The following is a 12650-nucleotide window of genomic DNA, read 5'->3' on the forward strand; positions in this document are numbered from 1 at the left end:
TAGTAATGTTGTACTTTGCATAAACAGTGACAACCTTGGCAACATACAAGGCTTTTCTCCTTTATGCCAATAGATATGCACAATGACACTTAGCTGTATCATATCTATTATGTATCTGTGGTGATATTGTTTATCCGCATACAATGTCAGACCTCATACAAAGCGGCTACTTTTGAGTTGGTAGGCCCTGGCATATGTGTCGTGCAAAGGCATATGTAAGAAACTCCATACCAAAAAAAACAGTGTACTGCTCATTCTTCAGCTCCCACATTCCCCTGCACAGATGAGACCTACGTGCTATTTTCCTTTTTGCGGCAAACTTCAGTCTATCCAGCTGCTGCTTTGTTCTTTTCTTCTGCAGACCATGTTCCTCCTTGGACTCCTGCTGCAAGAGAAGAAATATGGTAAATACATAAACTACAGAAGATGCTACCATTTGCCACCCTTCCCCCATCCCTCCTGCCTCAACCTTCATCCAAATCTCCAAGCCCAGGGAAAGGGGGGGGGGGAGAGAAAAGGAAAAGCTGGCACAAAGGCAGACTCCTCGACTGGTGAGAAATGTGACTTTCAGACACAAATAAAAGAGTATTCTGTAGCTATTAAAGGAGCTGTGTGGTAAGTATAATGAGCAACGAGGGATGCAAGCAAACGTGTAAACAGATTAGCAGCAAAGGACAATAGACCTCATGTCAGTCACTGCCATGCAGAGTACCAGCTGCATAGGATTTTAACAAGAAGTTGTTTGCTTTTACATTCAGGAAGTTATACAGGGTGAAAATGCAAAAGCAAAACTTGATTAGATCTTCCAGCAGGGACATCTAACATGGCAAGGTGCTTTCTTAGTACAGCTGGAAAGGTATCCAGCAAAGTTGATTCCCCAAAGGCAAGGGACACTTAGTTAATAAGGGGGGAAAAGAACTCCACAATCTAATGCTGTTCGCTATGAGACGTCACCCTCCTATGTATCATACTTTAGACTGATAACTTCTTTTATTTCCCTCTGAAGGAAGGGGGGGCACATCCATCAAAATGGCTATCATGCTATGGCCTCCCTGAACTGACAACGAAGTACATTTTTAAAAGTCAACAGTATGAGCATTTGTCAGGGACAGTTAAGATTTAAAGGATGCAACAATGGAAGCAGAATTGCAAGCCATATCCAAGCAGGGAAAGAACAGGAGAAATTGAACATGACACATAACGGCGACGCAGGAATCTTTTTAATGACTGGAGAGTCTAAAATGGAAACTGACCAAAAGGAGAAGGAGAGACAGATTGCTAAGTTCAAGAATACTGATCTAGTACAGGAGTGTAAGGCTGGACAAAAGTCAGAAAAAGAAAAGTACACAATGAGTTGCAACCAGCCAGAGACAGATATTTTTATGTTGCAAACAAAGAAAGGCATCTCAAGTGTGCTGTTTACCTCAGAAAAAGATACCAACAGAGTATACAATAGAGTGCAACATCTATTTTAAAAAAGGTGAAGTACTGAAACAACTAATGATATTAATAGAAACAAAAATTGAAGAGAAACATTAAGTTAGTAGCAGAAAAGAGCATGTAAAATAATATTTAGGCAATATGAAAGGGACATTCTATACAAATTTGAATTCAGAGAATTGATATGATTCACAAAGCCTACTACAGTGGAACCTCAGTTGCTGAACACTTCAGAAGTCGAACGTTTCGGCTATCGAATGCCGACAACCCAGAAGTGAATGCTTCCGTTTTTGAACGCGCCTTGGAAGTCGAACCTCTTCCGAGGCATTTTTCTCCATTTTTCTCAATGGAATTTGCCAACCAGCAATTGCACCTTGGTTGTTGAACGTTTTGGAAGTCAAATGGTCTTCCAGAATGGATTAAGTTCATCAGCTGAGATTCCACTGTACAGGGTTGGTTTTTTAAAAGGGCTAAAGAAGATAGAGCTAGGGATTCAAAATGAGGCAAATACTGGTAGAATTGTTTAGAGAAAAACAAAGCCAACTCCTCATAGCAAGTGTAGTGATGTTACAGAAGAAATTATGGCAAACTGATGGGCAAAGCTGGGGGGGCGGTGATGAAGTAGTGGGTGATCCACCACTTCCAAAGCCCTGCATGATTGCACTGGTCAGGACAGGACGTGTGTGTGTGTGTGTGTGTGTGTGTTTGTACAATGTATTTCCTGTTTTGTTTTAAAACCAACAACTTCCCATTGAAATTAATGGCAAGGGAAATGACTCAGCTGGCTGGCCTAAGTAATGGGACTGATCCTGTGCTTCTTAGGGGAGCACTGGGGCTTTAGATCCAGTGGATCCCACGCTGACTGTGTCCCACTTCCATCTGTCCCCACGAAACCAAATATTGGGGGCTAATAATGGCTTCCACCAGCCAAAACACCACTGGCAGATCTACAACCACGAGCACGGCAGGACCACTGCACTGAGCATGGTCCTCCACTGGCTGAGAGGTACCTCTGTCTCATCCTAAACCATCTCTAGCCAGCAGACCTGGGGATTAGAAATGCCCTGTTAGTTCTCTTCTCTTGTCAGTTAAGTGTACAGGTGGAAATTATCTAGGCTGCAATCTACAGCCCATAAATACACAACGCCAGCACCACACATACAAGGAGTTTCCTCCCACTCTTCAGCCAGGAATTGGAAAGTCCTGTTAGTGTTCACTAAGCAGCCTCACAGCCCCAGATATCAACAAGGATATTGATCCAGCCCCAAATCGCATCCTCTTGAGCAAGGATGAATTATGTGAACTAAATGAAACAACCATAAAGTGGGTATGCAAGTGTCTAAAAATAACTGCACTCAGTGGATAATAATGAATTGACATAAAAGAGAAAAGAGGTGGCAAGTGGAGGTCTGCAGTGAGTTCTGGGGCCTGGGCTGTTTAGCTTCATAAATAATGTCAGGGAAGAGTTTCCAGAGGAGCAGTAGTATTCATCTGTTGCAGTGAAAAACAACAAAGAGTCTTGTAGCACCTTAAAGACCAACGCATTTATTATGGCTTAAGCTTTCATGGACTACAGTCCACTTGGTCTATGAAAGATTATGCCATAATATCTTTGTTAGTCTTTGAAAGCACTACTAGACTCTTTTGTTGTTTTTGATGCAAAAGACTAACATGGCTATCTGTCTGAAAAGGTTGAGGCAATGGCATTGCTGAGAAGGCAATCCTAAGGCAAGTAAGAATACAAGCAAGAAAAAGTGGGGAGGTGGGGGGATGAAAATTGCCTGGAACTCCTCAGGCAGTCGTGTTCCCCTCTCAGCATCTGGCAAAACTCATTTCTGTGGCTTCCCTGCCCACCCCCTCTTCAAGCACTGGGCCTCACGGGCCTCACCATCTTGGCGCAGCAGATGCTTCAAACACAGGCAGTTTCAAACACGGCAACAGCGCCACCTGCAACAAGACAGGGCTGCTGTACAAGCACTACAGGAGGAAATCCAGCAGGTGAAGCTCTCATGACCAGGACTTGTAAACAGGGGCATTTGCAAGGTTGTTTAGTTTGAGGGGGAAGTCTGGAGCTGTCTCACAGTGTGTGGGGAACCAAATGACCTGGAGAGTAATGGAGCTGCTGCAATTACAAGCAACATCTGTGCCACGTTTGTCTTCCTGCCTAAGAACGGGCAAAACTACACATGTAGCAAGTGCAAGCTGATTACCTTGCTGGAAGAGAAGGTACAGCAACTTGAAGCCTGCCAACCACACTCTGAGCTATCAGGCAAGATGAGGAAATTCTCACTAGACCAGAGTGGACTATCTTGGAGCAGAGATGCAGGCAGGGAACCCTAGGGAGGAGCAAGATCACCCAATACAGGAGGCAAACCCCTGAAGGAACATAACACAAAGAAAGCAGGACTGTCAGGAGCCATGTTTTGTCTCTGGAGTGGCAAAATCAATTCCATGCCCTCACCCTGGACACCGATTCTCAGCCAGAGCAGCAAGAATAGAAGTGGAAAACCCAAAACACACTGAGGTGGCAGTGAAAGGTACAGTGAACAAAACAATTCCTGCTGATCTCCATAGAAGAAAGTGATATGTGGTGGCAGCAGATGACTTCCTACTGAGGGTGACAGAGGCAGCAGTGTGCAGAGGAAAGACTCATTGTTTCACTTGTCTCTACACTAATGCACAGAGTACAGGAAACAAGCAAGAAGAATTTTCACTCTTAATACAGGTTGGCAAATATGATCTTTTAGGCATTAGTGAAATCTGGTGGGATGAAACTCATGACTGGAATGTAGAAACTGAGAGGTATACCCTATTCAAAAGGAATAGCCCATACAGGAAAGGAGAGGTAGCAAAATTATATGTAAAGAATGTGCACACTTATCAAGAGATCCATGACTTGAATGATAAAATGCAGATTGAGAGTATATGAGTAAAAACTGTAGGTGAGGGAAACAACAGTGACTTGACTATGGGTAGAAATATAAAAAATAAAATAAAATGTCCAGTAGCACCTTAGAGACCAACTAAGTTGTTCTTGATAGGAGCTTTTGTGTAAATGCACACTTCTTCAGATACACTGTGGGTTCCTAACAACAAAGGGACATGGCAAAGGGATGGTATCTGAAACATACAAAATACTACTCCAAAATCCCACGAACACGCTAGACGTAATAAAAAAAACAATGGGAAGACCAAATAGGCTATGAGGTTAACCCCACTCAGTGGACCAGAATGTGGTCTAAACCCCCCTTTAAATCCATATCAACAAAAAGAAAAGAACTCACTCTGAAACTCACCTAAAGGTGGTACCTAACACCAAGGAAACTAGCGCTAATACACTCAGGAACCTCACCAAAATGCTGGAGAGGGTGCACCTCCGTAGGCACATACCTCCACATGTGGTGGGAGTGCCCCAAAATCAAACTATTCTGGACAACAGCCATACGAGAAATATGTAAAATAACTAAGCAAGTATTGGAAATTACCCCAGAACTGGCCCTACTAAACATATTCCAAGACACGAATGCCCACTCATATCACAAAGAACTCATAACCCAACTACTCTCAGCAACCGGAAACATCATAGCCAGACACTGGAGAAAACCTGTCAGGAGTAAGAATGGATCAATGGTACCAAATAGTATGGGAAACAGCCTTACTAGAAAAATCAACCAATAAATTGAAACTGACACAGGGACAAATAGAATAATAATAATAATAATAAATAATAATAATAATAATAATAATAATAATAATAATAATAATAATAATTTTATTTATACCCCGCCCTCCCCAGCCAAGGCTGGGCTCAGAGCGGCTTACAAGCAATAATAAAAACAAGATGAATGATTACAACTTAAAAATAAAAATAAAATACAACATTAAAATAATGGAACATTAAAATATTAAAATGTAGCCTCATCGCAGGAGGAGAAGGATAAGAAAAAAGAAAGAGAGGGAGGGAATCAAATTGGCTCCAAGCCAAAAGCCAAGCGGAACAACTCTGTCCTGCAGGGCCCTGGTCTCGTGAGGCAGAGCGTTCCACCAGACCGGAGCCAGAGTTGAAAAGGCCCTGGCTCTGGTTGAAGCCAATCTAACTTCCTTAGGGCCTGGGACCACTAGGGTGTTGTTATTTATGGACCTTGAGGCTCTCCGTGGGGCATACCGGAAGAGGCGGTCCCGTAGGTACGAGGGTCCTAGGCCGGGAAGGGCATTAAAGGTCAAAAGCAGCACCTTAAATCTGACCCTGTACTCCACCGGGAGCCAATGCAGCTTGAAAAACACTGGGTGAATATGCTCCCATGGCAGAGACCCCGTGAGGAGCCTCGCTGCAGCATTCTGTACCCGCTGGAGTTTCTGGGACAGCTTCAAGGGCAGCCCCGCGTAGAGCGAATTACAGTAGTCAAGCCTGGAGATGACCATCGCATGGATCACTGTGGCCAGGCCGGGGCGGGAAAGGTAAGGGACCAACTGCTTGATGCGGCGAAGGTGGAAAAATGTCGCCTTGGCTGTTGCTGTAACTTGCGCCTCCATGGAAAGGGAGGCGTCAAGGATTACACCCAAACTCTTAACAGAAGGCAATGGCACTAATTGGGCCCCCGCAAGAGAAGGGAGTTGGTCCCTCATCCCCATGCCATCCCGACCCAGCCATAGGACCTCTGTCTTCGAAGAATTTAGTTTCAATCAGCTCCCATGAAACCATCCAGCCACAGCTTCCAAGCATCTGGTCAGTGTGTTCGGGGCCGAGTCGGTGTGGACATCCATCAGCATATTGGTGACAGCCCACCCCTAAGCTCCGGATAATCTGGGCAAGGGGGCGCATAAAGATGTTAAAAAGCATCGGGGAGAGAATTGCGCCCTGCAGCACTCCACACACCAAGGAGTAGCACAACGACATTTCCCTCCCTAGTGCCACCCTCTGTCCCCGACCAGAGATAAAAGAGCACAACCAGTTATGGGCTATGCCCGGTATCCCCACGTCTGCGAGGTGGTGGTCCAGAAGATCATGATCGACCATGTCAAAGGCTGCTGACAAATCTAAAAGGATCAGCAGTCCTGACCCGCCTCAATCCAGTTGTCTACGGAGATCATCTGTTAGGGCAACCAGAGCTGTCGCCGTCCCAAAACCAGGACGGAAACCGGACTGAAATGGATCTAATGCCGATGTTTCCTCCAGAAACCTACCAAGCTGTTCAGCAACCGCTCTCTCAATTACCTTACCAGGTATGGAAGATTTGAAACTGGGCGATAATTGGATAAGTCTAAGGGATCTAATGAAGTTTTCTTTAAGAGTAGACACACCACTGCTTCCTTCAGTTCCCCTGGGAATGTCCCCGTGTCAAGGGACAAATTGATAATTTCAACCGGGGGGGGGGTCCGCGCAACATCTGGACACTCCCTAATCAGCCAAGACGGGCACGGATCAAGGAGGCAGGTGGTGGGCCTACCAACTTGGAGGAATCTATCCACATCAGTAGGGAGTATCCGATCGAAATGGTCCAACACTAGACCTGAAGTCAGTCGAGGGGCCTCCAGTTCAGTCATTGTATCTAAATTGGCAGGGAGGCCACGGCGGAGCAACAGGACTTTCTCCACAAAAAAGCTCGTGAATGCCTCACAGCTGTGGGTCGAATTAGTGCTTAAATTTGGTTGTCCTCCTAAGGACGTTATTGACCTAATTATTCTAAAAAGTTGTGCCGGGCGAGAGCTAGCGGATGCAATGGAAGCTGCAAAGTAAGATTTCTTAGCAGCTTTCATAGCCATCTCATAGGCTTTCAAGTGTCCTATAAGATGTTCTTCACCTATAAGAAGGTGAAGATACCTTCACCCCAGTATGGCTCCCCTTTATCAGCCCAACAAAATAACAACAAGAACCCACCAACAGCATATGAATCAATATGGCTAACCTGATTCAAAAACACACACACACCCCACTCCCATGAAAACAAAGTTTACCACAGCCACTCACAAACAAGTAACAGCACCCTAGGCCAACCCCAATTTCTTTCACCACCAAAGGAACACAAGCAAATAGCAAAAAGAACCTGCACAAACGACGCTGACACAAAAACCCACACATACATTAAGCAAAATAGAAATATCGCCCCACGGCCCCCTCCGCCTCTTCCCCCCTTTTTCTTCCTAATGTAACCCTAATGTCTCAACAAATGAAACTGACCTATGGAAAATGTAACTTGAAAAAAGAGACATTGTGCATACCTTTGTAAACCAAGAAAACTTTAATTTATTTATTTATTTTTAAAAAGATACACTTGGTGACTGTAGGTAGAAATATATTGTCCAGCAGCACCTTAGAGACCAACTAAGTTTGTTCTTGGTATGAGCTTTTGTGTACACTGTGGGTGTCTGCTATAGCCTGCGAAGCCAGACTGAAGGCTTGGAGGATACCTTCCTAGATCAGATTACCAAACATCCAGTACTGAGAAAGTGATCCTGTTCTCTTGGGTTTCATTACACAGAGACAAGGGAAAGCTGAGTGTAGTCAGACATGCACTCTGGAATTTAAGAAGACTGATTTCAAAAAGCTTGAACTACTGGGTGAGATCCTATGGTCAGAAATATTCAAAGAGAAGGGAATGGTGCTTAACGTATTGCTGGTGCATAATGCATTGGTCACATCTATAAGCTATATTTTTGCAGATTGTGCTTAATTTTGTGGTGTTCTGTTCATGTTTTCTAAGTCCTCCCGGCCCCTTTGGAATGTGATCCTGCTATGGTGTGTGCTTGCAGCTTCTCACTATTTAATCTCATCTATGGATTTCATTAGTGCGTAGATTTTGATAATTAATTTAGACGTTAAACACAAGCAAACCCAACACCAGTCCCTTCCTCTCTGAGCTGTTACTCAGAACTGAATTCACTGCTGTTCTGTGCTACCCTTTGTCTTGAGCTTTTAAAAAATTTCATCCCAGGAGCATGCCTCACAAACTTAGTGCAAGGCATAATATTATATGATTTTCCAAGTCCCAATACACATTTTCTTTCACTGCTTTTAAAATAATCAAACAAGCAAGCCATTTAGTACAGAATAGTTATTCACCACTCCCTTTCCACTAACTTAAGAGATAGCACTTCCATTTATTTCTCACAGTACCTTCCAGCTTTAATACTAATGCCTTTTAAAAAGGCCTTATTCCCTGTCATATACAAATTCAAAATATGGTTCATTCACTCTGAAAAACAGGTTCTTCTCCCAACACAGTTTACACTCCAAGAGTCTTCAACCCGGCATCCCTTGTCCTCTGAGCTGACCTGCTTAATCTCTCCTACCAGACCTGGTGACACCACCCTGCTTTTACCTGCTTGTAGGCTGCACACTCACAAGCTCTAGTCCCCCATTGGCTCTCCTCTTCCTATAGTTTCTAGAAATATTTCCCCAGCCATTCATTTGCTTTGACCTGAATAAAACCGCAGAAAGCTTGCCTTTGGGACTACTTTCTTCTGCTGCTTTATTTTATTTGTTTGATTGTTTATATTCTACTCTTTAAAATATTTCTTCTAAAGCAGCTTAGAAAAGTCGTAACAGTTAAAAACAAGGGGGGGACAACGGAAGAGGTAAAAACACATCAGCATAAAATCCAGTAGAAGGGGCTTTTCAGAGCTCTTCAGGGAAGGAATTCCTCAGATGCTCTGTTACCACCAAAAAGGCTCCATCTCTGGTATCTGCCACTCAGATTTTGCTAATGAAGGGAGAGAATAGCCCCTGATACTGAGCTCAGGCAAACTAATATTGGTACAAGCAGTATTGCACCCTCAATACTTAAATGGCCTAAACAGTGGTTCCCAACTAGCTAAGTACTGCGGAACCCAGTTTTTCAAAAGCCAAGCCATGGAACCCCTACCTTTGAAAGTGTTATATCTGTGGTAGTTTTTGTTTTGTGAATGGTGCCACTATACCCTCCAACATGTCCCAGTGCAAAACTTCTGGGCTGCACGGCCACATGAGTCACGTGTCCTGCATGTTTTGGCGTTCCATGCTCTCAAACAAGAGCATGGCTTTCCAAAACAGGATGTCCCAGACAGTTGACGGATATGTGCCATGGACCCCCTGAGTGGGTTATGCAAACCACCAATTGGGAACCACTGACCTAGAACAAGATCAATACCTGCTCTTAAAACGGAGCCCAGAAAAACTGGCAACACATGTAGTTGGTATGAAATCAGTGTAATAAGTCCCAACTGCCTTGCTGCTACCACATCCTGGCAGGTGTGTTCTGAAACAGTTCTGGCTTCCCAGGCCATTTCTAAAACCAGTCCCATATAGAGAGCACTGCAGTGATCCAGGCAGTTACATAGGGGCTTATCTAAACATATGCCCCCCCCCAACTTCCACCTGCAGTCCTAATGTGCAACAGTCAAGGAAGGACTGTATTACTTGCTATTTCTGCATATTTGAATTGACCCCTCTTTGGAAGTAGGTAAAGGATTCTCTGAAAAACCAAGTAGATTTGAAAATCCATGCAGACTGAACAGGTAGTGACTGCTGATCCTGCAACTTGGAATTCGGTAAGTATGTAATGCAACGACTGGATGTACACCTAGTGCACATCTGATCCCTTTAAAAAATTTGCTTGCAGACCACTCAGAGTCTACCTGCTAAAAGGATTAAGAGAGCGCCTGGAGGTATGTTTGCTTTCCATGTTTAGCTTAATGCGTTAAAGAGGACAGGCAGCCCAAGGGCCTTGCTTCTATCTAAGGGGAAATATATTTTTATGACATAGAACTAGAAAGAAAAATAAAGATATGTTTTCCTAGAATCAGATAATTTTGGAGCAGAAAATGAATATGTAACCTATTTGGGTGATGGAATAACAACAACATATAATCTGTAAGTTGCATACTTCTTTGCTTTGACCCACCACCTAAGCAGCAATTTATAAACAGGCAGTAACCATTTCGCACAGGAATTCTGCTCCCAGCCTCTGCCCCACCTTCCATTCCATTCTGCTCTGCCCCAAGACGACCCATGAGTTGGCAATTGCATGTCAATTGGACACACCTAAAACATACCTACTTACCTGGGATATATACAGGGAAATTATCTGTCATTTCATTGTTGTTGACTGATCCTTGACTCTAGTAGACCAGTAAATGAGCACGGCTCAATAGATAGCAGATGAGTTGGTTTTAGTTACCCATCCCTGATTTAGACCCATGCCTAGCTTAAGTATGATCATTTCTACTTTAACTGCCCCTAACTGATTTTTGTCTCTACTGAAAAACATCCAACAGACGAGGTATTCCCAAACCTCTCTTATTGAGTTCTTAACTTTTCTCAGTTTTGAACGTGATGTTAAAAATCTTCCCTCCTTCAACAAAAGTCCATTACTTCCTGTCAGTTGCATTTCTGCTTGAACAGCTATAGAAAAAATGTACATCTATTAGAAAGTGGTTGTCATCTCCAGACTCCACCACCAGCCCTTTCTACTAAGTCTTATTTTCAAAAGCTTTATCCTTTTTCTGCTCTTGATTTTTCTCCCAAGTCCGTACTAAGGTCTGACTAGTATGGAAGAGAATAAAACAATGATTTTCTGTCATATGGAAGCAATGTTTAAAATTCTGCTAGTTCAAGTTGCCTTTTGGGCATATCAGCATTGCAACATACTTATTTAGGCTATACAGTAGTTCCCTAGAACCATGCAGATTTTTCTAAGTGGAGCAATTATCTAACCAATTTTGTTAATACGACATTGATTTTTCTCTTGTTCATATAATTATGCTTGTCTTAGGCGAATTTTGACTTCTGCTCTTCCTTTTCCCAATGTTCTAAGAACATTAAGGGGCAGGATACTGTTTTGGGCTTGTGGTTGGCTGAGCTAGTATAGTAACAAGGACACTAAGCCAGCTATAGTCTAACTTCTGTGAGGGAAAGTAAAGCTGTCAGTTTTGCTGGAATCAAAACATTACTTGGCTAGGCTGAGGAACCAGGACAAAGACAAAGGGAGCCCAGAGGCAAGGAAACTGAAAGAAGGATACAGAGTATAGGGAATAGACTTGAGAAAGTTGAAAAGTGTGGTGTTTTGAGAAAAAGGGCAGCAACGACACAGAACTGATGCAAGAAGTGAGTCAAAGAAAAGATCAACAGGGGCAGTATGCTATGCAGAATGACAGGAGGAGTGCTAGGGAGGACTGTCAAGAAATAAGGCATGTCGAAGTAGTGGTAGAATCTTAACTTTGACGGGGGAATTCTGTCAATGGTGACTTCTACTAGAAAGCAGGGTGGTGAATAGTCATGTGGAATTTATTCTGGCTTTGCATTATCTGAAAAGACTTCAAGAGTGACTATCTATTATCTAAATTTTGGGCTTCCAGATATTGTTGAAGTCCAGCTCCCATCAGTCCAAGCCAACACAATGGGAGGGCCACAGGGTAGCCACCTCTGCTCTACTTCATCTAACAGCCTGCCCCTTTAGAATTCCACAATTCTGCATTTCCTCCAAGCCATGATCAGATGTGCGACCATGAGCATCTGCATGATTTTTTTCCAGGTGAGGGGCAAAGTAAATATTCCAAATAAATGAATAGCACCAGAGAAATGGTCTACTATTTCTGGTAGATCTGGTGAAATAGAAGTGGAGAGCCCTTGGGAATCCAGGGGATATGGATCTGGAGGAGGGAACTACCTCCCTAGCAGACACTTACAATCCATATTTTCCTCATTGCTTAAGAGAAGATATGGTGGGCAATATACCAAATATCTTAACATGATCATGGCATAGTAATTGCACTGGCTAGAAAAACCACCACTGTGTTAAAAACAAATAGCATTAGCTCGTCATGATATGTGTGTGTTTTCTCTCCAGACAAATCCATCTTGCTTTCTTTTTGATGATCCATTTTTATCAAGGCTCTCACAAACGGACTGCTTTGTTATTGGCTGTAGTAACATGACAGGTGTTAACCATTCCAGAGACTCCCAGATGAGACTCTGCCTAAAACAGAGCAAAGCTGCTGCTGCTGCTTCTTGATGCTGTGTGGGTGGATTTGGACAGCTACACAGCCATCCTGTTTTATCCCCCTTGCTGTGCTCTCACCTCTCGTTTCGCCTGTTTACACTTTAATATTCTTTTTACAAGCTTCGTCATTTTGCAGTTGTGTATAAAGGAAGAGCTAGCCCCTGTGAGTGCCCTATATTTGTCACTGGAAAGCTGGTCCTCTTTAACAAACTACGGTCGGATAGGCAATTACCC

General features: G+C 43.4%; 1 protein-coding gene across 4 annotated transcripts in view; it reads right to left on the reverse strand.

Moving 5' to 3' along the window:
- UIMC1 (ubiquitin interaction motif containing 1) overlaps positions 1-12650 on the reverse strand; it is an 86030-nt gene that overhangs the window by 51819 nt on the left and 21561 nt on the right. For 2 of the 4 annotated variants that reach the window (XM_083726262.1, XM_083726260.1), the window contains exon 3: positions 295-382. In XM_083726262.1, the coding sequence (XP_083582388.1) occupies positions 295-382 (88 nt within the window). Of the gene's footprint in view, positions 1-294; positions 386-12650 lie in introns of all 4 variants that reach the window. The other 2 variants (XM_083726261.1, XM_083726259.1) reach the window with 1 other exon arrangement.

The sequence above is a fragment of the Podarcis gaigeae genome (assembly GCF_964106915.1).
Source record: "Podarcis gaigeae genome assembly, chromosome: 2".
Taxonomy (NCBI): domain Eukaryota; kingdom Metazoa; phylum Chordata; class Lepidosauria; order Squamata; family Lacertidae; genus Podarcis; species Podarcis gaigeae.